The sequence below is a fragment of the Lissotriton vulgaris genome, chromosome 10, assembly GCF_964263255.1.
Source record: "Lissotriton vulgaris chromosome 10, aLisVul1.2, whole genome shotgun sequence".
Taxonomy (NCBI): Eukaryota; Metazoa; Chordata; class Amphibia; order Caudata; family Salamandridae; genus Lissotriton; species Lissotriton vulgaris.
The window spans coordinates 1,156,776,548-1,156,802,859 of NC_141698.1; the positions used below are offsets into that span (position 1 = coordinate 1,156,776,548).

General features: G+C 49.6%; 1 protein-coding gene across 1 annotated transcript in view; it reads right to left on the minus strand.

Annotated features, from left to right (window-relative positions):
• The window catches only part of LOC147689506 (fatty acyl-CoA hydrolase precursor, medium chain-like), a 332,562-nt gene that overhangs the window by 219,910 nt on the left and 86,340 nt on the right, over positions 1–26,312 (minus strand). Inside the window, exon 5 of the mRNA XM_086942263.1 lies at positions 6,478–6,631. Coding sequence (XP_086798389.1) covers positions 6,478–6,631 — 154 coding nt within the window. The remainder of the gene's footprint in view (positions 1–6,477; positions 6,632–26,312) is intronic.

Consider the following 26,312-nt stretch of genomic DNA (forward strand, 5'->3'; position numbering starts at 1 on the left):
AGCAAACACATGTGCTGGCAAGCCTAACATTTCCAGGTGAGTCCTCTGCTCCACTTCTGACCATTGTGATGACTCCAAATCATTGCCCAACAAACAATCCACTGGGAGGTCTGGACTAACTACAACCTTCTTTTGGCCAGTTACCCCTCCCCAGGAGAAAGCTACAATTGCCATACTGTGATTGGTAGTGACATTGCTTGCGTTGGTCACCAGGAATTCTGTACCTGGCATGATCTGTCCAGGGTCCACAAAGTTAGGCGTCACCATGGTGACGCTGGCACAAGTGTCCCTATAGGCCTGAGCCATCTTTCCATTTATGAAAGGCGTCTGTCTGTATTTGCCCAACGTATTGGGACTTATGTCAGGGGACACGTCCGCGTCCCCTGTACTGACAAGGACAGCCTGAGTGAGTGTGCCAACTAAGTTGTCACGCCCCTCAGAACCCAGGGTTAACCCTACTAAACCCTTGGGAGGCGCACTACCACTGCTGACTGTACTAGGGGGCACAGGTGCCTTAGGGGCTGCAGTGGCAGGAGTCTGCCCTCCTCCTTTCTTGGTGCACTCACTAAACCAGTGAGATTTACTTTTACAGTACTGGCACCATCTTTTGGATTGGCCTTTTTTCTTCTTTTGGGGAGCCTGACCCCCACCCTCTTTGGGTTGTTGGGGACCTGTCGAAGACTTCTGGTCATTTTGTTCCCCCTTAGAATCTTTACCCTTCTGGTCTGCTTTCTTCTGACCACCTTGATTCTGGCCCTGGTTCTGTTTAACTCTCGTACGAACCCATCTGTCTGCCTTCTTTCCCAATTCTTGGGGAGAGGTCAGATCCGAGTCGACAAGATGCTGATGCAACAACTGGTTCTGACAATTGTTTAAAATTTGTTCTCTCATCATCAAATTATACAATCCTTTGTAATCAGTAACCTTACTGCCCAGCAACCAACCCTCAAAAGCCTTAGTGGCACAATCGACAAAGTCAGACCAATCTTGAGACTGCGTTTTCTGGGTATCCCTGAACAGCACCCTGTACTGCTCAGTGGTTAGGCCGAACCCTTCAACGAGTGTATTTTTCAAGACTTGGTAATCGTTCGCATCCTCCACCCTTGTGGTGAGGAGCTTGTCTCTTCCTTTACCTTCAAAGGAGAGCCACAAGATAGCTGCCCACTGACTCTGGGGAACACCTTGCACAGTGCAGGCCCTCTCCAAAGCAGTAATCCATTTGTGGATGTCGTCCCCTTGTTTAAAGGGGGCACTATCTTACCAAGGTGTTTCGTATCGAAACTCTTTTCCCTATTGCTAGGTACATTGCTGCCACCAGTGGGGACTACCCCACTTAACTGTTGCTCTCTCGCAAAGGCAAGCCTTTCTTTGGCCAGGGCAAGTTCTTCCCTTTCGATCCTCAGATTAGCTGCCCTTTCCTTAGCTTCGTACACTCTCCGCTGAGGAGACGTCATCCCTCTCTGAGAAGAGTTGCGAGAGCCATTGGTTTGAAGGGATCTGCCAGAGTCTCTTGACAGAGATCGGGCTCGTCCATTCCCAATGTTAAGCTGACCTGATAGTGGCCCCAGGGGTCCCCCAGTATCATGTTTGCTTAAGTTGGACCTGCTTAGTCTGACGACTTCTACCTGTCCCTTATCTACCTCATCCCCAGAGGGATCCTCATCCTCCTCCTCATTCTCATTCTCGGTTGAGAGGAGGATTAGGTCAGGGTCACCTCTGGTTCCCTCGAGGGGAGGCATGTCTCCTTCTGGATTAGAATGGCTAAGAAGCTTCTCAGCCTTTCTGGCATCATAAGTCTCGAGGAGACCAATCAGAAAGGAGGTGGTGGGATTAGCCCCTTGCTTAATCTTCCTAGAGGTACATACTTGTCGTAACTCATGGAAGTTAAGCGCAGTATATCTTGAAGAGATGACCTGTGGAGGGTCAACCGACACAAGGGGCGACTCAGAGTTTCCTCCTTTGTCCGACATACTGCTTCTAGTGTGGTGTAAGTGATGCACCTACCTACACTATGTGTTTACCTACTGTTCCCTTGCTAAGAGTTGCAGCCAAGGTGTGCTAGGCCTTGAGGAGCTGCAACAGCTGGTTCAGTAGAACTCAGAGTATTCTAAGCTTTAGTTATATGTACTAACAGTACTTATGCGATCTTTCAACAAGATATTCTTAGGATACGTGTGGTAAAACAACAGCAAGCTCAAATCCCAACCGCTGCTCACCAATGTGAGAAGTTGGCCCGATATGCAACGTTCGCTATTCTAGCGACCGCTATGTATCGTTCCAACGACCCTTATGGTGTTTGGTTGTAAGTCAACCTATAGACCAGCTATCCTAGTAGCGTGGATACGAGCAGTCTAAGGCTAAAGACTCGAGAGGGCGCGTTAAGCCAGCTGTTTACCACACATGTACCCCTTGAACACCCAGTGAAAGGACACCACACAAGTGTTATGAAAATAAACAGGATATTTATTAAGATTCACAACAGCCCTGGACTCTTTATGAGGACAGGGTACTAAGCACAAACCAAATCTCTTGGGAAAATACTTCAAGTGCACAATTAAAACAAGTGTCCGAGGACACGGAAAGTTTAAGGTCTCGGGCGGACCCGATAAGGCAAGTCGGAAGCGAGGGACTCGGGACCCTAGAGTAAAGAGGCTATGCAGGCACCGAAATGCCGAGTTACCTAGCCACGAGGGCTGCGGCTGCACAAGTCTTACAGGCGTCGGGGTCTTCGCTGACGAGCCAGGAGCCGGAAGAAAAGGAGTTGCTGGCCGGCGACCAGTGATGAATAGTTCGTAGAGATCCAAGCCTGGATCAGAGATCGTTGATACCTGAAAGCAGAGGGGACCAAGTTCGTACTACTAGCCAGTAGTCAGGGGGTACCAGGATGGCACCGGTTGGCCGTCACCTCGACCAGGTGAGTGGGCGACGCTAGGCTCTGCAGTCTCACGGACCAGGAGGCGTTGTCGGCGACCACGGCGGAGGTGCGAGCTGTCCCACGAAGGATGATGCTGTCGGCGTCGCTGGGCCCAGGATGGGGCAACAAGCCTTGGCAGATCTCAGGGCCACGTGGTGGGCCTAAGATGGCGTCTTGAGTGGACCAGGAGGGTCCGGGGTGCTTCTCGCAGAGATGGAAGCAAGGGCCAGTCTGGAGCAACCAGACCAGCAGTGTTGATTGTCGGATGTCGTCACAGAAGGGCACAAGCCAGCGGCTAGTGACCAGACAACGGGCTGAGCAGCGAGCAGAAGGGCCCCACGCAGATCGTGGAGATGCTGGGAGACTGCACTTCGGTGCTAGAGCGGCACAGGGTCGGGGCTTCTCGGACCCTAGAGCACTCACCAGGGAATCGCTTCGATGGTCGTGCTGGTTTAAGAGCGTGCAGGTTCTGATGATGGCCGGTCCCTCGAGGTCTCGTCGCACCCACAGTTCACAGCTGAGCTGATGACGGGGGTTGAGGTCAGAGGCGCCAGGGAAGCCGGTTCTCGTCGAGCTGGGCCGTCGGATCCTTGAGGAAGGACTTGCAGCAAACCGCAGAGTTCTTAGATGGTGCCCGCTGATGCAGGGTGACTACTCCTTAGTCACAAGGGAGAAATCTTGAGAAGAGTCTTGAGTGTCCTTTCATAGAAAGTAGTTCTTGATTCAAAGATGATCTAATTTGGAAGGGTCCCCGCTCCGGCCTTTATCCTAAAGAAAGGGGTGGGTACATGACTAGGTCCTGCCCTAAGGGTGGGACCAGGAAGGGGGGTAGTTACACCCCTCTCCCCTGCCGGACTTTCCCCAGGCCAGGGCTGGGGCCCCTGGAACTGGTTCTGACCGGCAGATGCGTAGTGAGCACCGGGGTGCTACTCCGCAGTCACCTTCTCGCAAAAGCCCTACCTACCCAGAATACACAAACCCTGTCTGGGACGGTGCGAACACCGCCCTCGACAGGAAACCCTTTGTCCAAGCTCTCCCCGCTGGAAGGACTCCCAGCAGCAGGAGGTCAGACTCGTGTCTGTGGTGGCAGCATCCATTTTGTGGAGCTGAGGCTTTAGTTAACTTTAACCGGGGTTCACAGTTACGTACATGTCGTGTCCCTCTAGAAGGGCGGAATGCTAACCTCGTCGCCAGGGTTGGTGAGAGGGCAGCATCCCGATTCGTATGACACCATACTCGACATGCCTTGATAACGCGACACCGAAGTTACCGATGGGGTACGCGTTATCATGGAACAGCCATTGGGTCTTGGTTCCGCAAGCTGCAACCGGGCTCGGCTCGGGCCAGAGCCTAGTTCACACGAGCCCATGCACTCTGCCTTCAGGATTGTCAAGGCCTGCCATAGGAGTGACTGATAGGAACTCGAGTGTCCATTGTATGGTTAGATATAGGGCTACTATATCTAAAGCAAAGCGTGATTACACGACTTCGCCCCAGCTGTCATGCAGCCAGTTGTGTCAAATTTAGGCGGCCAGCCAGGGGTGGCATAATACATGCTGCAGCTCCTGGCGGCCCTGGGTACACCTATGCCCTGAGTTACAGGGTCTGATAAGGTGGCCCAGTACCAATTGGTAAATGCACCTAGGGTACATGTCGTAATTTAGAAAGAGAACAGCCAGGCTGTGGGTCTGATTAGCAGGCCCACAGCCCGAGAAAGTCGTAAACCAGTGAAACAAAAGCAAAAAATCTGGGTGATCATAGGATTGCAGACCCTACTCTCCTACATCAACCACCAGCATGAAAGCAACAACCAAGCCAGATAGATCTCTGTAAAAAACACAGCATCGTGCCCTTACCTCCACGTTGAAATTCTGCTCCTCGGCACACACAGCCCATACAATCCACAGCAATGCTTGCAAGGAAAGCAGCCACATATGCGCGAAATCCAAAGGTCTCCTGCTTCTGACTGTTGGGCGAGAGGTGGGAGGCTGTGGGGGCTGGGGGAGAGGGGACGGGATGAGGAGAGCGTGGAAGAGGCAAAGAAGGGGAGGGAGAGATCGCGCCGGAGCTTGTCTTTATGAGACCATGTGTTTGAAACACATGGCCTCATAAAGATAAAGATCCTTTTGCAACAGGAGGAAGTCAAGTGAGCCAGTCCAAGTGGGACGGCTCAAAGAGAGAAAACTTTTTGAAAGAAAGTGCTTTTTCCCAATGGCTGGCCACCGTTTAGCCTAAACGGTGACGCCGGCCAATGGGAAAGAGGGGCGGGGCTTGAAGCCCGCTAGTGAATCTCCCTCAATCTCACTAGATCTCACCAGCGAGACTGCGCAGCCATCGCAGGCTTCGACCTAAAAAAGACACACTCGTGCAAGGAAATGCACAGCTGTGATTCAACCAGGAAGTGCTGGCAGCATTCTTCAGACTTGGCTTTACTGAGTGCCACAGAGAAGTGAAAATATATAAAAGGGGCAGGGTAGGACTACCCTGACCCCCAAGCCACGGTCTTGGAGTTTCTCTGGGATCCCACCACACAATAAAGCTTTTTTAGTTTTACCATGAGGTCACAACAAATTTTCAAATTTGCGGGAGTGACGAAAATTAAGTGAGGTATTGCCTAGTGTGTGATGTTGCAAAGGTGAGCTGGGGGGCGACTCGGGATGTAAGCGTGAGCCCAAACTGTGTGCCTTATGCTTTGAAGTCATGTGCCATGGCCGCTGCGCTATATTTGTGGAAGTAGTGTCAGCATGCGTTTATGCCTACTAGGATGAACTACTGACCCGTACTGTTGTGAAAGTCGTGGGTACAGAAAATATGTGAGGTATTGTCTAGAGTCTCATGGAACTAGGAAGTGTTGGCTGCCATTTTGTGATTCCGTTGAAGCAAGTAGGAGGAAAAAAGGGTGAAAAAAGGTAGGAAAGAGGAGGGTAGGAGCTCTGTAACCTCTGTGGGGTGTTTAGGTGTGCTATACCGGGGGTGCGAAGCGAACTACTCATATCTACTGGTCTCAAAGTGCTGGCTACGGTAATTAAGTGAGGTATTGTGTAGAGTTTGATGCTGCTCCACACAGCTACAGCTCACAGCCAATCGGTGATCTGCTGCACAGAGCCACAACTCACAGCCAATCAGTGACCTGCTTCACAGACCTACAGCCCTCAGCCAATCATTGGCCTGCTGCACAGACCTACAGCTCACAGCCAATCAGTGATTGGCTCCACAGACCTACAGCTCACAGCCAATCAGGGACCTCCTGCACAGAGCTACAGCTCAAAGCTGATCAGTGACCTGCTGCAGGGACCTACAGCTCACAGCCAATCAGTGACCTGCTGCACATACCTACAGCTCACAGCCAATCAGTGACCTGCTGCAGAGACCTACAGCTCACAGCCAATCAGGGACCTCCTGCACAGAGCTACAGCTCAAAGCTGATCAGTGACCTGCTGCAGAGACCTACAGCTCAAAGCCAATCAGTGACCTGCTGCACATACCTACAGCTCACAGCCAATCAGTAAATGGCTCCACAGACCTCCATCTCACATTCAATCAGTGACTGGCTTAGTACTCACGTGGGCGGAAGTGCTCATTCCTCCGGCTGATTCTCCAAATATGGTGACACTGTTGGGGTCTCCCCCAAAGTCTTTGATGTTCTCTTTCACCCACTCCATGCATCTGACTTGATCCAAGAAGCCAAAGTTTCCAGGGGCTTCCTCATCGGCAGTGCTAAAAGTGGAAGAGATAGGATCCCTGGTCAGCAATATGAAGAGTAATTGTCATTGACTGGCAGAACTTGAATATCAAGCCCGTCTGATGTACACTCACATGACCTACAACAAGCCTGTCTGAGGTAGACTAGCATGACCTACAACAACAAGCCATGATGAAGCTACGCAAATGCGAAAAACTGCCATAGCTATGAAGATCAGTACCTGCATACGTTTGGGTCGATTACAGTTTGCTACCCCCAATATTATTTCGTCTGTTGAGATGCTAATACTTGCTTTGAATACTTCTGATAAAAGGCCAGATATTTCTGTTATCACATTGGGAAGTGCATTGCAGGATGCGAGCATATGGAGGATGTCAGCCGCAAACAATGTACAACGCGGGCAAGTGGTTCCTTTTCCGGCCTCCCATTTGGCAATTTTATAAGGGATATAATACAAGGAAAGAACGTTTTGTAAAATTGGGCTTGCAGTTTAATAGACATTAAACATGTCCGAGATCATTCATACGCGTATGGGGGGTTGATGGCTGTACTCCAAGTTCAGCCTGCCAAACTGCTGATTGTTTGTCCATATCATCTGGAAATACTATATTCAGTGCTTCATATATTTCCCCAATTTTAGGAGTAGGGGTCCTACAACGATTTTCTATAGTATGACTGGCTTGAAACTTTAAATGCCCCCCCCCCCTTTCTTTGATAAAAAAAAAACTCTGATCTGCAGGAACTTAAAAAAAAGTCCCTGTGCTTTATATTGTACTCGATACGTAGGTCCTCAAAGCTCTTAAGCCCGTCCGGTGTATAAAAACAGCCCAGCCGTCGTATCCCAACCTCAACCCACCTGGCCATACATCAATCAATCAATCAATCAATCACGACATTTGTAAAGCGCGCTACTCACCCGGGAGGGTCTCAAGGCGCTGGGGGAGGGGTAAGTTACTGCTCGAACAGCCAGGTCTTGAGCTGCTTCCTGAAGGAGAGATGGTCTTGGGTTCGCCGAAGGTGGGTGGGGAGGGAGTTCCAAGTCTTGGCTGCCAGGTAGGAGAAGGATCTTCCTCCGGTGGTGGCTCTGCGGATGCGTGATACGGTGGCGAGGGCGTGGCTGGTCGATCGTAGCTGGCGGGTGGGCGTGTAGAGTGTAGACTGGTGTTAAGAAGACCCAGGAGAGCCAGCTCGAACATGGCGCTGGATGCGCTTCATTGGCTGCCCGTGAAGAAGCGTGTGTTGTTTAAGTGCCTCCTTTTCTGTCACCGCATCGTCTGGGACAGGTCACCGACTTACCTGAAGGATCTAGTCAGCCGATATGAACCAACCAGGACCCTCCGTTCAGAGGGCACCGGTCTATTGACAGTCCCCAGGATTAGGAAAGCTAGAATGGGTGGACGCTCCTTTGCGCTCCAAGCAGCTCAACAATGGAACAAACTTCCCCCTGCTCTGAGACTAGAGAGCAGTGAAACGTGGTTTAGGGCTTTGCTTAAAACTCACCTATACACTGCTTAGATCTTGGGCTTTTTGTCTGTTGTTCCTAGGACAGCTCCAGCGCGGGGACACGCCGTGATGGCGTTATTGAGCGCTCTACAAGCTCTATATTATTAGAAGGTCATGCGGTCGTTGAGGTACTTGGGGCCCAGGTCGTGGAGAGCCTTGTGTGCATGGGTGAGGAGTCTGAACGTGATTCTCTTGCTGACGGGGAGCCAGTGCAGGTCTTTCAGGTGTCCGGTGATATGGCTGTGTCGAGGGATGTCCAGGATGATTCGTGCGGAGGCGTTCTGGATGCGTTGGAGTCTTTTTTGAAGTTTGGCTGTGGTTCCGGCGTAGAGGGTGTTCCCGTAGTCCAGTCGGCTGGTGACGAGTGCCTGGGTGACGGTCTTCCTGGTTTTGGTGGGGATCCATCTGAAGATCTTGCGGAGCATACGCAGGGTGTTGAAGCATGAAGATGAGACGGCGTTGACTTGTCTGGTCATCGACAGGGAGGAGTCCAGGATGAAGCCCAGGTTGCGTGCGTGGTCCGTTGGTTTGGGAGCGGTGCCCAGGGCCGGGGGCCACCAGGAGTCATTCCAGGTGGAGGGTGATGATCCCAGGATGAGGACTTCCATCTTGTCTGAGTTCAGTTTGAGGAGGCTGTTCCTCATCCAGTCGGCAACGTCTTTCATCCCTTCGTGTAGGTTGGCTCTGGCGGTGGTGGGGTCGTTGGTGAGGGAGAGGATCAGCTGGGTGTCGTCGGCGTAGGAGAAGATGTTGAGGTTGTGTTGGCGTGCAATGGCTGCGAGGGGGCTCATGTAGACGTTGAAGAGGGTTGGACTGAGTGAAGATCCTTGTGGTATGCCGCAGATGACTTTGTGGCCTCGGATCTGAAGGGGGGGAGGCGGACTCTCTGGGTTCCTCCGGCGAGGAACGAGATGATCCACTCCAGTGCTTTCTCTCGGATTCCGATGTTGCTGAGGCGCTTCACTAGGGTGCGGTGGCAGACAGTGTCGAACGCCGCAGAGAGGTCCAGGTGGATGCGGGCCGCTGTTTCCCTGTTGTCGATCAGGGTTCTGATGTCGTCAGTGGCTGCGATTAGGGCGGTCTCGGTGCTGTGGTTGGCCTGAAACCCGGACTGCGAGGGGTCGAGGGAACCGTTTGTCTCGAGGAAGGCGGCAAGCTGACTGTTGACGGTCTTCTCGATGACTTTGGCCGGAAAAGGAAGGAGCGAGATGGGGCGGTAGTTCTTGAGGTCGGTGGGGTCCGCCGTTGGTTTCTTCAGGAGGGCGGTCAGCTCGGCGTGCTTCCAGCTCTCCAGGAAGGTGGTGGTGTGGAAGGAGGAGTTGATGATGTCCCGGAGATGGGGTGCGATGATGGCGTCTGCTTTGTTGAAGACGTGGTGTGGGCAGGGGTCGGTTGGAGATCCGGAGTGGATGGAGTTCATCGTGCGGGTGGTGTCTTCGGTGCTGATCGGGGTCCAGTTGCAGAGGGTGGTGGTGGCGGGCGTTGGTTCGGTAGTAGGGTGCGTTGTCTGTGCGTCGAAGCTGTTGTGTATGTCGGCAATCTTGCGGTGGAAGAACGAGGCGAGTGAGTTGCAGAGGTCTTGCGAGGGAGTGATGTCATTGTATCCGGCACTGGGGTTGGAGAACTCTTTGACGATGCTGAAGAGTTCCTTGCTGTCGTGGGCGTTGTTGTCTAGTCGTTCTTTGAGTGCCGACTTCTTGGTGGCGCGGATCAGCTGATGGTGTTTTCGGGTGGCGTGCTTGAGGGCGGTCCTGTTGTTTGTAGTCTGGTCATGCCGCCAGACTTTCTCGAGGGTGCGACAGTTTTTCTTGGATTCCTTGAGTTCGTCGGTGAACCAGGGGGTTTTCTTGCTGCCGGGTCTGCTGGGAGGGTTCTTTAGTCGTGCGAGGTCATCGGCACAGGCGGTCAGCCACTTGGTGAGGTTGCTGGCTGCTTCGTTGGGGTCCGTTGTGCTGGTGGGAGTGTTCTGACTGAGGGAGGCGGTGAGCTGCTCGGCGGTGATCTTGCTCCAGCTCCGGCGGGGGGCCTGGTGCAGGTGGTGGTGGGTCGTAGTTCTTCTGAAGCTGAAGTGGACGCAGCTGTGGTCGGTCCAGTGGAGTCCGGTGGCGTGGCTAAGGAGATTTGCTTGCTGGATGAGAAGACGGGGTCAAGCGTGTGGCCGGCGTAGTGGGTGGGGGTGTTCACCAGTTGCTTGAGTCCGAGGTTGGCGAGGTTGTCCAGCAGGGCGGTGGTGTTTCTGTCGTTGTTGTTCTCCAGGTGGAAGTTGAGGTCCCCTAGGAGGATGTAGTCAGCGGAGGGGAGGGCGTACTGGCTGATGAAGTCTGCGAGCCAGCTGGAAAATCTCTGGAAGGTTGTTATTGAAACTCAAGGGGGTATAACAGGAGTAGCGACCCAACCCCAGTAACTTCCTTAAATTACTCCACACTTTGTATATACTAGATATGGTCTGAAATTTAACTTTCTTGAAGTAGCTGTTATTGATATGTTGCCATAAACATCCCTCACATCCCTCCCCCAGGATAATTTCTTGTGGTGTGGGGATAAAATGGTCATTAGATTCTTTCGAAATAAGTGTCACATAATACTTCAAAACAGTTGCCCAGTAGTAAAGTTGAAAGTTGAGCATTGCTAGTCCCCTCTTTCCTTTGGTAACATAATCCATCTAAGAGCCCTACGGGGTCTCTTAAATCCCCAAATAAATCTTGAAAACATTGACTCGATAGTTTTGAATAGCTGGGGAGAGAACTCCAGACATATTGCCCAAAAAAATATTAAATTCTGGGCAAAAAAAGCATTTTAACTACATTACATCTGCCACCAATGGTCAGATGCAAATTATTCAATCGAACCTACTCTTTTTTCGTTCGACAGATCAATGGGTCCATAGTAATACTAACGATATTTTCAATTTTTGCACTTATGTTAACTCCAAAGTGCACTGCATGATCTGTGACTCTACTGTCCCTCATCCTGATTTTATAATTGAGGAAAATCTGGATTTTACCGGGGTTGAGTTTATACCCCGAGACAATTGCAAACCGTTGTGCCTCCTCCTCTATCACATTTATAGCTCTATTAGGATCACTAGTGACCTGTGCGATGTCATCAGCAAATGCTAGGGTTTTTGTGTCGTAGTTATGTACATGAATAGATGGAATTAATCTGTGTCTTTCAAGCCTACGGATGAATGGGTCGATATAAATTGTGAATGAAAGAGGTGAGCAGGGGCACCCCAGTCTTGTCCCCCTGGTAATAGTAAATCTTTCAGATAGGATCCCATTAATCACAACGCTGGCACCTGGATTGATATATAGCCTGTGGGTGGCCTTTATAAATTCCTCGGTGATTCCACAATGGGACATAGCTGCCCACAGAAATTTCCAGGAGACGCGATCGAACGCTTTCTCTGCATCAAGCAGAATAAGCTCCATAGGGTCTCCTGTCGTCTCCGAATAATCAAATAGGGAAATCACTCTTTGGACATGGTCTATTGTTGACCTCCGTAGGATGAACCCGTGCTGTTGAACTGAAACAATTTTATATACAATGGGTGCCTGTCGAGCGGCCAAAAGTTTAGAATACGTTTTGGAATCCCCGTTGATTAGTGTTATAGGGCGGTAGGATCCCATTTGCAGGGCATCTTTATTTTTTTTTCAGAAAGACCACGATCTTAGCGGCCGACCATGAGGCAGGTGGATTGCCCCCTGAAATATAGAGCTAAACAATTCTGACATAATTGCTTTTAGTTGATCTGCAAACTTCAGATAAAACTCAGTTGGGATCCCATCCATACCTGCTGCTTTCCCCGTAGCCAACATATTCATAGAGAGCAGTATTTCATCCCAGAGGAGAAGATTGTCTAGACTATCTTGGCCTTCTTTCTCAAAACTATTACCAACAATTGGAGCTAAATATAGTTCAGGATCCCCCTGCCCCCTTTCTGGTTCTTTATACAGCTCTTGATAAAATCTCTGAAATGCAGCTCTTATTTCAGACGATTCTGATCTCAAACCCCTAATCCCTAATTTTCTTCTCTAGATTAACTGAAGTCTCCTCTCGGGTGCGAACCGCTAACTGATGGCCAACTTGTTCACTTAGCTCGTATGTTTTCTCTCTATAGATCGTTGCTTTAACTATGGCTTTTTCCGTTAGGATCTCTGATATAAGATTTCTGCTGATGGCTACTCGAGCCAATTTGTTATCCGTTACCGGCCCCTCTTGAGCAACTCTGACCAGATCTTCCTCTGCTCTGCCCAAATTCTGTTGCAGTGCTGCCATGTGTTGTTTCCCCTCTTTATTGGCCCTAACTGAAAACTGGAGCGTTTCTCCTCTTATGCCTGCCTTCAGGGTGTAATATAATCAATCTGAAAAAGTCTGAAGCACACCCTCTAGTTTGCCTTAATTTAGTGTTTGTCGTTTTAGTCAAGTTTAGCGTGCATGCACTCTTTCTGCGCCCCGTTCCTGTGCGCAAAGTTAATATAACATCACTGAATTGTGGCACGCGTGTCCCGTGCCACAGAAGAGTTCCACAGCTGTATGCACTTTTGAGATATGTAATCACTCGTACTCCAGTTGGATGGCTCTTCTCCTCGTCCGAGCCCCGATCCGAGGTATATCAGCAGTGCCAGTAACTCCAGTGATGCCAGCAATACCAACACCCGATGCCAGGGCGCATTTCTCGGATGTACAGGCTCCTTAGAGGTCCGGAGCGGCGCGGAGGTGAGTAGTTGAGGTCTCACTCAGCTGCCATCTTGACTCAAAATACAACAACAAGCTCTTCTGATGTTTACTCACATAACCTACAACAACAAGGCCTTCTGATGCACACTCACATGACCTACAACAACAAGCCTGTCTGATGTTCACTCACATGACCTACAACATGCCCTTCTGATGTACACTCATGTGACCTAAAACAACTAGCCCTGCTGATGTACACTCACATGACCGACAACACGTCTGCCTAATGCACACTCACATGACTTACAACAACAAACCTGTCTGATGTTCACTCACATGACCTCCAACAAGAAGCCCGTCTGATGTTCACTCACATGACCAACAACATGCCCTTCTGATGCACACTCACGTGACCTACAACAACAAGCTTTTCTGCTGTACACTCACATGACCTACAACATGCCCGTCTGATGTCCACTCCCATGACCCACAACAAACAGCCCTTCGGATGTACACTTACGTGACCTACAACAATGAGCCCTTCTGATGTACACTCACATGACCTATCACAACACGTCGGTCTCATGCTTCCACAAGGAACAGGGTCAGTGCTGCTTTGCCTCAGGGGGGCTTCGTCTAGAGCGGCACGGTGGGCAACAAAGGATATGTTGAAGGCTACCCCGAGTGATTACTACTGAGCAGACTATTTGAAAGCATTCATCCCATCATCCTTTGGGTGTTTCATTGGCAGCAGCGTGCCTGGAAACTTGAGACCATTAAGGCAACAGTGGTCCCTTACAAGCATTAATATTTAATCAGTAAATATAGACAAAGTCGTTACTATATTGCAAGTGACATACCCAGCCGGGCAGAGGTCTTGGTATTTACTTTTCAGTCAATGTAAGACATAAATCAGACACAATATACAAGACAGGGCACAAGCCTGCACCCAGTGTATCACACAGAAAAAAGGGGAACAATTAAAAGGAAACATACAAAAGGGCTTATAGGCAAAAGCTTAGCGTTCTGTAAAACTTGTTAATCGCACAGTTTAGATTATGAAACAGACCAATATTGACACCTTCACACTTTTAGAGGGCATATAAGTAATTCCATGTGTATAATGTGCACATAGTTGTCGACGGCGTTTCGATTCGTTCATCACATTGTACGGATCTCATCAGGACATGTAATGTATGCCTAATAGTAAAACAGCCTCATTTGCCTAAGGAGAGGAAGGGAAGGAAAATACCAGTAGGCAAACGTGAAAAGAATTTAGGCAGTAACGCATGTACTCGCATACATAGCGTGAAGTTGGTGGACATGCACTCGGTGGGGGTAGGCTTGGAGTAAGGTTGACTAGTACGGAGTGCTGAGTGTGTGATACCTAAATGCAGGGGCAGAAGAAAGAATCACGGGCAGTGCACGTGCAATTCGTGAATAATACATACGGCGCAAGTGTGGGACAGAACCAAGGTAGGCTTAACAGGGAAATCTCGACTAAGGGGGGATACAGAAGAATGCCCCCCCCCCCCGCAGAACGTGAATAATACATACGGCGCAAGTTTGGGATAGAACCAAGGTGGGCTAAACAAGGAACTCTCGGCTAGAGAGGACAAGGAAAAATTAACCCCCATCAGTTCAGGCAGGTGGACAGTGGGACCCCCGGTAGCTTACATGCGGAGAAAGTATAAAGTCGGGGTATTAATTACATGTGTATTTGGCGCTCACCATTGTGCAAGCCAGCGAGATCGAGGCTTGGTGGTATGCCGGTTCAAGGAGTATTCTGCAATTACAACTACATTAGTTAGGTGCAATTCGGAGTGAAGAGTTGAGTTAAAGTGAGCCAAGTGAACGAGGCAGCTTACGAATAATTAACTGTTGTGACAAGGTGGTGTCAGTCAGATAAAGGAGTGCTTCGGTGAGACCGGAGCATGGAGTGGGAGCTGGAGAGCCTGAAAAAATGGAAAGGGCTATTGCGGGGCACTTGAGTGAGGTTAGAAAAAGACCAGCCCCACTTTCCAAGGTGACCTCTGCCTTTGTTTGTGCGTTCCAAATAGTTGTAAATTCGCACCCCGCCAACAAGTACATCTATGGGTGCGAATTTACAACCTTTTAGGTAAACCGTCACCATATAAATATTTCAGATCCTGATGCAAAAAATGAACAAGTTGACAATAAGAAGCATGGGTGAAATTTGTGAATTCGCGTTCCGCGAACTCGCGGATTTCCCTGCAAAATCGCAAAAAAACTCAGGGAATTCGCGAATTTTCCCCTTGAAATCGCGATTTGCCCTGAAGTACTTTCTACTGGCTATTCCAGTAAGTGCTCCCTCATTGGGTAAATATATAGTGCGTTTACTACACTGCAGCTGCGTAAAGGGCCGGAAGATGTGTCTCCAGTGACCATGTGTGCCTGTAACACAGGCACAGGCAGACATGGTCACTGGAGACACATCTTCTGGCCCTTTACGCAGCTACAGTGTAGTAAAAGCACTATGGGGCAGATTTACAAGCCGCTTGCGCCTTTTTTTGCGCCGCAGTTGCGTCACTTTGTAAACTTTGTAAACGGCACAAAAGATGCGCCATGGTGCTGGATATTAACAACGTGACGCATCTGGTAGATGCGTCACGTTGTAAAGCCCTGCGCCATCAGGAGGTGTTCCGGCGCAAGGGTGGGTGTTCCTGCACAGGAACGCCTCCTAAAAGTGGCTGAGTGAAATCTACAAGATTTCACTCAGTCACTTTTAGGCCAATGCTGCGTCAAAACCCTGCACCTGCTTGAAGCAGGCGCAAGGCTTGACACAGCATTGAGGAGATAGGGCATCCCAGAGCATTGCTGGAGCCGCAGCTCCAGCAATGTGCTGCTTTTACGGCACAGATGCATGACGCATCTGTGCCATTTTTGCCACATTGTGCGACGCATTGTAAATGCGGCGCACCATGGGTGGCGGAGCTGCGGCGCACAATAACTGGCGCATCCCAGGGGATGCGCCAGTTATTGTAAATCTGCCCCTATACATTTAGCCAACGAGGGAGCACTTACTGATTAGACAGTAGAAAGTACTCCAGTTGAGTAGAGGTATTGCACAAAACGGTGGCATCTTCGTGGACAAACACGCAGGGCGGGATTCATTCTGCCCCCTGTTAGACTCGTTTTTTGTGCCCTTCTGCCCTCTGTTAGACTCGTTTTTCCCTTGTTTTTTCTGCCCTTCTGCCCTCTGTTAGACTCGTGTTTCCCTTGTTTTTGTGCCCTTCTGCCCTCTGTTAGACGTGTTTTTGTGCCCTTCTGCCCTCTGTTAGACTCATTTTTCCCTTGTTTATCTGCCATTCTGCCCTCTGTTAGACTCGTTTTTTGTGCCCTTCTGCCCTCTGTTATTCCCTTGTTTTTCTGCCCTTCTGCCCTCTGTTAGACTCGTTTTTTGTGCCCTTCTGCCCTCTGTTAGACTCGTTTTTGTGCCTTTCTGCCCCCTATTAGTCTCGTTTTTTGTGCCCTTCTGCCCTCTATTAGACTCGTTTTTCCCTTGTTTTTCAGCCCTGCTGTCCTCTGTTAGACTGTTTTTTTGTGCCCTTCTGCCCCCTGTTAGACTGCTTTTTGTGCCTTTCTGCCATCTGCATCACCACATCATCACTCAGGGCTACCCCAGCATCACTCAGCACCACCACATTATCACTCAGCACCACCACATTATCACTCAGCACCACCACAGCACCACTCAGCACCACCACAGCATCAATCAGCACCACCACATTATCACTCAGCACCACCACAGCACCACTCAGCACCACCACAGCATCACTCAGCACCACCACAGCACCACTCAGCACCACCACAGCATCACTCAGCACCACAACAGCACCACTCAGCACCACCACAGCACCACTCAGCGCCACCACAGCATCACTCAGCTCCACCACAGCATCACTCAGCGCCACCACATTATCACTCAGCACCACCACAGCACACCTCAGCACCACCACAGCATCACTCAGCACCACCACAGCATCACTCAGCACCACCACAGCACCACTCAGCACCACTCAGCACCACCACAGCATCACTCAGCACCACCACAGCATCACTCAGCAACATCACAGCATCACTCATCACCACCACATTATCACTCAGCACCACCACATTATCACTCAGCACCACCATAGCACCACTCAGCACCACCACGGCATCATTCAGCACCACCACAGCATCACTCAGCAACACCACAGCACCACTCAGCACCACCCCAGCATCACTCAGCACCATCCCAGTATCACTCAGAACCACCACAGCACCACTCAGCATCACCACAGCACCACTCAGCACCACCACAGCACCACTCAGCGCCACTCAAGCATCAATCTGTGCAACCATTCAACAACAACTGGTTCAAATATGTTCTCTCAATGTTTCAAGCTTTATTACAAATGTCACAAAAAGATGTTAATATTTCACTTCTGTTCTTGGATTTTCGTCACAATAAAATACACTGAACATAATCTTCACAAAAGTTATTTACAAAAGTTTAAGCTATTGCCATTATAAATTAAAATCACTTTTATTTAAGTATTAATTATTTTAAAAAACTTAAAAGCCATTGTAATTTGTAATATCAATACATCTAAGTCACGTAAATACAAAACATGTTGCATTACAAATGCTATAGGTGTCACATTTGCAAAAGTTATAACTATTGGCATTGTAAATGACAAAGCTATTAATTTAGCTATTTTCAAAACCAACACATAAATAAAAAAAATTGTCATTTACAAGACCAATAGCTCAAACTTTCCTAATGCGAGACCTATTGCATTGCAAATGCTTGTTTTTATATCTGTCAGTGCTTCCTGTTGAGGTTTAATTTTCGTGACAGGCGCCTGTGAGAAGGTGGCCTGATATGCAGTGCTCACTATTCTAGTGAACACTATGTATCAGTCCAGCAACCCTTATTGATGATTGGTTGTAAGTCAACCTTATAGACCAGCTATCCTAGTAGCGTGGATACGAGCAGTCTAAGGCTAAAGACTCGAGAGGGCGTGTTAAGCCAGCTGTTATACCACACATATACCCCTTGAATACCCAGTGAAAGGACACCACACAAGTGTTATGAAAATAAACAGTGTATTTATTAAAATCACAACAGCCCTGTACTCTTTATGAGGACAGGGTACTAAGCACAACACAAAACTCTTACGAAAATACTTAAGTTAGCACAGTATATACAAATGCCCGAGGGGCACGGAAAACCATATACTCTGAAAGTGGAATGCGAAATTACTAGCAGGTAAGTACAGTACTAATAGGCTTTGGAATCGCTAGATCTTGACTATAGAGTCTTCAGATTACTTCTAGGAGGCCTAGGGGACTCGGGTGCAGAGTGTGCACTCTCACGCGTGATGCGGGACAAAGTCTATGGTAACTAGTAAAGACAAAGTTAGTGTTCTCGGGCGAACCCGACCTGGTAGGAGGAAAACGAAAGTGGATTCTGGCCCTTGGATAGTGAGGCTATGCTGGGGCACCGAAATGCCGAAGTTACCTAGCCCAGGGGCTGCAGCTGCATAGGTCTCAAAAGACGTCGGGAATCCTCGTAGACGGACCAGGAGCCTGGAAGAAAGATGCTGGCAGGCGACCAGTGAAGAGAGTTCGAAGTGATCCAAGCCTGGATCTTGAAGACAGATGACACCTGAAAGCAGAGGGGACCAAGTTCGAGACTACTAGCCAGTAGTCAGTGGGCACCAGGAGGGCACCGGATGGTAGCCACCTCGACTAGGTGAGTGGGTGACGATGTGCTCGCAGATCTCACGGACCAGGAGGCGTTGTCGGCGACCAGGATGGAGGAGCGAGCTGTCCCACGATGGATGAAGCTGTCGGCGTCGCTGGACCCAGGATTGGGCAACAAAGCCTTGGCAAATTCAAGCCCACGCAGTGGACTCAAAATGGCGTCTGGAGTGGACCAGGAGGGTCCGGGGTGCCTCTCTTGAAGAAGGAAGCAAGGGCCAGTCTGGAGCAACCAGACCAGCAGCAGTGATGTCGTCGGGCGTCGTGAAGAAGGCCACAAGCCAGCCGGCTAGTAGCCACACATCGCGGTGAGCAGGCAAAAGCAGAAGGGCCCCACGCAGATCGTGGAGATGCTGGAGGGCTGATCTTCGGTGCTGGAGCTGCTCAGGGTTGGGGCTTCTCGGACCCCAAAGCACTCACCAGTGGAGCACACGGTGGGCTTGTTGCAAAGAAGTCGTGCAGTCTTGGCGATCGTCGGTCCCTCGAGGTCTCGTCGCACTCACAGTTCTCAGCTTGGCTGTAGAGGTGAGTAGAGGTCAGAGGTGCCAGGGAAGCCGGGTCTTGTCGAGCTGGGCAGTCGGATTCCGGAGGAAGGACTTGCAGCGGACCGCAGTGTTCTTAGGATGGTGCCTGCGGATGCAGGGTGACTACTCCTTAGCCACAAGGGAGAATCTTGAAGAAGGAAATCTTGATGTCTTTCGCAGAAAGTCGTGTCTTGATTCCAAAGATGATCTAATTTGAACAGGGGGCCCGCTCCCATCTTTATACTAAAAAAGGGGGCTGACCCGGTGACTAGGTCCTGCCTATGGGTGGGACTAGGAGGGGGGTGGTTACACCCCTCTGCCATGCCGGACTTCCCCCAGGCCAGGGGCTGGTGTGCCCCTGGAACTGGTTCTGACCGGCCTATGCGTAGTGAGCACCGGGGTGCCACTCAGCAGTCACCTTCCTGTAAAGCCCTGCCTACCCAGGATACACAAAACCCTGTCTGGGACGGTGCTAGCACCGCCCTCGACAGGAAACTCTTTGTCCAGGCTCCCCTCGCTGGAAGGACTCCCAGCTGCAGGGGGTCAGACTCGTGTCTGTGGTGGCAGCATCCATTTTGTGGAGCTGAGGCTTCGTTTAACTTTAACCGGGGTTCACAGTTACATACATGTTGTGTCCCTCTAGAAGGGTGGAATGCTAACCCCGTCGCCAGAATTGGCGAGGGGTTAGTATTCCAATTCGTATGACACCTTACTCGACATGTTTTGATAAAGCAATACCAAAGATAGCATTTAACCGCGAGGATTATAATGCACTTAAGAGTATATGGTATGCGATATCATGGAACAGCTATTAGGACTTGATTCCGCAAGCTGCAGATGGGCTCAGCTCATGCCAGAGCACCATCTCACACGATTCCAAGCACTCTGCCTTCAGGATTGTCAAGGCCTGCCATAGGAGTGACTGATAGGAATCTGTGTGTCCATTTTAGGGTTAGATATAGGTATACTATATCTACAGCAAAGGGTGATTACACGACTTTGCCCCAGCCGTCATGCAGCCAGTTGTGTCAAATTTAAGAGGCCAGCCAGGGGTGGCATAATACATGCTTCAGCCCCTGGTAGGCCCTGGGTACACCTATGCCCTGAGTTACAGGGTCTGATAAGGTGGCCCAGTACCAATTGGTAAATGCACCTAGGGTACACGTTGTAATTTAGAGAGAGAACAGCCAGGCTGTGGGTCTGATTGGCAGGCCCACAGCCAGAGAAAGTCGTAAACCAGTGAAACAAAAGCAAAAAATCTGGGTGATCATAGGATTGCAGACCCTACTCTCCTACATGACCCCCCCCTAAACTTTGGGACAATAAGCTAACCTTGACCAGGTGAGTCTTTTTGTTCTAAGTGGAAATATCTGGAGAGTCCATCGGCATTGCCATGATCAGTACCAGGTCTATGTTCCACTGTAAAGTCCATCCCCTGTAGGGAAATGGACCACCTAAGCAGTTTGGGGTTTTCACCCTTCATCTGATTTAGCCACAAGAGGGGCTTATGGTCGGTCTGAATCTTGAAGTGAGTGCCAAACAAGTATGGCCTCAGCTTCTTCAGGGCCCAAACCACAGCAAAGGCCTCCCTCTCAATAGCTGACCAATTCTTCTCTCTGGGGGTCAGCCTTCTGCTTATAAAAGCAATGGGCTGGTCTTGACCATCAAAATTCAGTTGAGATAGAACAGCTCCCACACCCAACTCAGAAGCATCTGTTTGGACAATGAATGGTTTGGAGTAGTCTGGACTCTTGAGGATAGGTGCTGTGCACATGGCCTGCTTTAGGTCATCGAATGCTTTTTGACAGCCTGCTGTCCACTGAACCTTTTTTTGGCATTTTCTTACTTGTCAGTTCATTTAATGGAGTCACAATTGATCCATAGGTCCTGACAAACTTTCTGTAGTAACCAGTCAGGCCCAAGAAAGCTCGAACCTGAGTCTGGGTGGTTGGAGGAGCCCAGTCCCTGATTGACTGTATTTTGCTCTCCAGTGGCTGAACCTGGCCTCCACCTACAAGGTGGCCCAGGTATACAACCTGTGTTTGCCCTATCTGGCACATGGTGGCCTTGATAGTGAGGCCTGCTGCTTGCAGAGCCTCTAACACTTTCCTCAGGTGGACCAGGTTATCCTCCCAGGTGGAGCTAAAGACAGCAATATCATCAAGATATGCTGCACAGAAGTCATCCAGCCCAGTGAGAACATGATTCACCAACCTTTGGAAGGTGGCAGGTGCATTTTTCAGACCAAAGGGCATTACCACAAATTGATAATGCCCACCAGGGGTTGAAAATGCTGTCTTGGGCTTGGCATCCTCAGCTAACCTGATTTGCCAATACCCAGCTGTTAGGTCAAATGTGCTTAAGTAGTTGGCAGAAGCCAATCTATCTATAAGCTCATCTGCCCTTGGTATTGGGTGGGCATCAGTCTTAGTGACTGCATTGAGACCCCTGTAGTCTACGCAGAACCTCATCTCTCTCTTACCATCCTGGGTGTGAGGTTTTGGCACTAGAACTACTGGACTAGCCCAAGGGCTATCTGAGGGTTCAATGACTCCCAGCTCCAACATTTTCTGCACTTCAGTTTTGATGCAGTCTCTAACATGATCAGGCTGCCTGTAGATTTTACTCTTAACTGGCAGGCTGTCACCAGTGTCAACCTCATGGGTGCACCAATTGGTCTGACTGGGTGTCAGAGAGAACATATGTCTGAAAGACTGAAGAACCTGTTTACAGTCTTTCTGTTGATGCTCAGAGAGGCTGCCACAAAAGACAACACCATCTACTGACCCATCATCAGGATTCTGAGTGAGCAGGTCTGGGAGAGGGTCACTCTCTTCCTCCTGTCCCTCATCTATGGCCATGAGCAAGCTCATGTCCTTCCTGTCGACATATGCTTTGAGCCTGTTGACATGGAGTACCCTTTGGGGACTCCTGGGAGTTCCAAGGTCCACCAGGTAGGTGACCTCTCCCTTTTGCTCAAGAATTATGTGGGGCCCAGACCATTTGTCTTTGAGTGCTGCTGGGGCCACTGGCTCCAACACCCACACCTTCTGTCCAGGCTGGTAAACAGTCAGGACAGCCTTTTGGTCATGCCAAGCTTTTTGAAGTTCTTGACTGGCCTTAAGGTTTTCAGATGCCTTCTCCATATACTCAGCCATCCGCGAGCGGAGACCAAGTATATAGTCCACTATGTTGGTTGCAGGCTTTTTGAGAGGTCTCTCCCATCCTTCCTTCACCAAACACAGGGGGCCTCTCACAGGATGCCCATACAAAAGTTCAAAAGGGCTGTAGCCAACCCCCTTTTGTGGGACCTCTCTGTAAGCAAACAGAAGGCAGGGAATCAGGACATCCCATCTACGCCTGAGCTTTTCAGGTAGTCCATGAATCATCCCTTTTAGGGTCCTGTTGAACCTTTCAACAAGCCCATTACATGGTGGATGATAGGGTGTAGTGAACTTGTAGTTGACACCACATTCCTTCCACATAGCAGTTAAGTAGCTTGACATGAAGTTTGAACCTCTGTCAGAGACAACCTCCTTAGGGGAGCCCACTCTGGAGAACACTCCAACTAGGGCCCTTGCCACTACAGGTGCTGTAGTGGTCCTAAGTGGAATAGCTTCAGGATACCTGGTGGCATGATCCACTACCACCAGTATAAACCTGTGCCCTGATGCTGTCTGGGGTTCCATTGGACCAACAATGTCAATCTCCACTCTTTCAAAGGGCACCCCCACCACAGGCATTGGTATAAGGGGGGCCTTTGTTGTGCCACCTGACTTACCACTGGCTTGGCAAGTGACACAGGAGCGACAAAACTCCTTGGTATCCTCATTCATGTGAGGCCAGTGAAAGTGTGAGACAAGCCTGTCCCAAGTCTTTGTCTGGCCTAAGTGACCTGCTAAGGGAATCTCATGGGCCAAGGTATGGAGGAAACCTCTCTGAGTCAAGGGTACAACCAGCCTCCTGGTCATGCCAGGCTTGGGGTCTCTTGCCTCAGTGTACAGGAGTCCATATTCCCAGTATACCTTGTGGGTTCCTGTGGCGTTCCCAGCAGCCTCAGCAGCAGCCTGCTGTCTGAGGGGTTCAAGGGAAGGGCAGTCTAACTGTTCCTTCCCCAGGTCTTCTCTTGAGGGTCCCCCTGAGCCCAGAAATTCAACTTGATCAAGTTCAAACTCTTTAGGCTCAGTTTCCCTCAATTCTTGTAGGTCAGCCTCCTCTGAGACTTGATCCACAACCTGGGGCAAGGGGGAAGGCAATGCCTTTACCCTACTGCTCTTCTTCTTGGAAGGTGGCTGGTCCATTGTTCCAGGATCCAGCACCTGTTCAGTGGGGCATCTTCTGGCCTGTGACCTAGTCACAGCAAACACATGTGCTGGCAAACCTAACATTTCCATGTGAGTCCTCTGCTCCACTTCTGACCATTGTGATGACTCCAAATCATTGCCCAACAAGCAATCCACTGGGAGGTCTGAACTAACTACAACCTTCTTTTGGCCAGTTACCCCTCCCCAGGAGAAAGCTACAATTGCCATACTGTGACTGGTAGTGACATTGCTTGCATTGGTCACCAGGAAATCTGTACCTGGCATGATCTGTCCAGGGTCCACAAAGTTAGGTGTCACCATTGTGACACTGGCACAAGTGTCCCTATAGGCCTGAGCCATTTTTCCATTAATGAAAGGTGTCTGTCTGTATTTGCCCAAAGTATTGGGACTTATGTCAGGGGATATATCCACATCCCCTGTACAGACAAGGACAGCCTGAGTGAGTGTGCCAACTAAGTTGTCATACCCCTCAGAACCCAAGGTTAACCCAACTAAACCCTTGGGAGGTGCACTTCCACTGCTGACTGTACTTGGGGGCACAGGTGCCTTAGGGGCTGCAGTGGCAGGAGTCTGCCCTCCTCCTTTGTTGGTGCACTCACTAAACCAGTGAGTTTTACTTTTGCAGTATTGGCACCACCTTTTAGATTGGCCTTCTTGATTTTTCTTCTTCTGGGGAGCCTGACCCCCACCCTCTTTGGGTTGTTGGGGACCTGTCGAAGACTTCTGGTCATTTTGTTCCCCCTTAGAATCTTTACCCTTCTGGTCTGCTTTCTTCTGACCACCTTGATTCTGGCCCTGGTTCTGCTTAACTCTTGTTCTGACCCATCTGTCTGCCTTCTTTCCCAATTCTTGGGGAGAGGTCAGATCTGAGTCAACAAGATGCTGATGCAACAACTGGTTCTGACAATTGTTTAAAATTTGTTCTCTCATGATCAAATTATACAATCCTGTGTAATCAGTAACCTTACTGCCCAGCAACCAGCCCTCCAAAGCCTTAGTGGCACAATCGACAAAGTCAGACCAATCTTGAGACTGCGTTTTCTGGGTATCCCTGAACAGCAACCTGTATTGTTCAGTTGTTAAACCAAACCCATCAATCAGTGTATTTTTCAAGATTTGGTAATTGTTAGCATCCTCCACTCTAGTAGCGAGGAGCTTATCTCTTCCTTTGCCTTCAAAGGAGAGCCACAAGATAGCTGCCCACTGACTTTGGGGAACACCCTGCACAGTGCAGGCCCTCTCCAAAGCAGTTATCCATTTGTGGATGTCATCCCCTTGTTTAAAGGGGGGCACTATCTTATTCAGGTGCTTTTTATCAAAACTCCTTTCCCTATTGCTAGGTACATTGCTGCCACCAGTGGGGACTACCCCACTTAACTGTTGCTCTCTAGCAAAGGCAAGCCTCTCTTTGGCCAGGGCAAGTTCTTCCCTTTCAATCCTCAGATTAGCTGCCCTTTCTTTAGCTTCATAGACTCTCCTCTGAGGGGAGGTCATCCTCCTCAGAGCAGAGGCCTGAGAGCCATTGGTTTGAATGGATCTGCCAGAGCCTCTTGATAGAGACCTAACTCGTCCACTCCCAATGTTAAGCTGGCCAGAGAGGGGAACCAGGGCTCTCCTAGTACCATTCTCATGCCTGCTTAAGTTGTCCCTAGTTAGCTGACTAACTACTTCTGGACCTTTGTCTGCCTCATCCCCAGATGTCTCCTGATCATCATCCTCCTCACCTGAGAGATGGATGAGATCTGGATCACCCCTGGTTCCCTCTAGGGCTGGCATGTCCCCTTCTGGATGAGAAGAGCTAAGAAGTTTCTCAGCCTTTCTAGCATCATAAGTCTCTAAGAGACCAATCAGAAATGGGATTGTGGGGTTAGACCCCTGTTTTAGCTTCCTGGAGGTACACACTTGTCTCATCTCCTGGAAGCTAAGGGCTGCATATCTAGAAGAGGCCTGTGGAGGGTCCTCAACCACCAGAGGGGTCTCAGTAGACTCTCCGAGGTTAGACATGCTTCTAGTGTGGTGTAAGTGATGCACCTACCTACACTATGTGTTTGCCTACTGATCCCTTGCTAAGAGTTGCAGCCAAGGTGTGCTAAGCCTTGAGGAGCTGCAACAGCTGGTTCAGTAGAACTCAGTGTATTCTAAGCTAAGTTATATGTACCTAAAAGTACTTATGTGATCTTTCAACAAGATATTCTTAGGATACGTGTGGTAAAACAACAGCAAGCTCAAATCCCAACCGCTGCTCACCAATGTGAGAAGGTGGCCTGATATGCAGTGCTCACTATTCTAGTGAACACAATGTATCAGTCCAGCAACCCTTATTGATGATTGGTTGTAAGTCAACCTTATAGACCAGCTATCCTAGTAGCGTGGATACGAGCAGTCTAAGGCTAAAGACTCGAGAGGACGTGTTAAGCCAGCTGTTATACCACACATATACCCCTTGAATACCCAGTGAAAGGACACCACACAAGTGTTATGAAAATAAACAGTGTATTTATTAAAATCACAACAGCCCTGTACTCTTTATGAGGACAGGGTACTAAGCACAACACAAAACTCTTACGAAAATACTTAAGTTAGCACAGTATATACAAATGCCCGAGGGGCACGGAAAACCATATACTCTGAAAGTGAAATGCAAAATTACTAGCAGGTAAGTACAGTACTAATAGGCTTTGGAATCGCTAGATCTTGACTATAGAGTCTTCAGATTACTTCTAGGAGGCCTAGGGGACTCGGGTGCAGAGTGTGCACTCTCACGCGTGATGCGGGACAAAGTCTATGGTAACTAGTAAAGACAAAGTTAGTGTTCTCCAAGTTAGTGTTCTCGGGCGAACCCGACCTGGTAGGAGGAAAACGAAAGTGGATTCTGGCCCTTGGATAGTGAG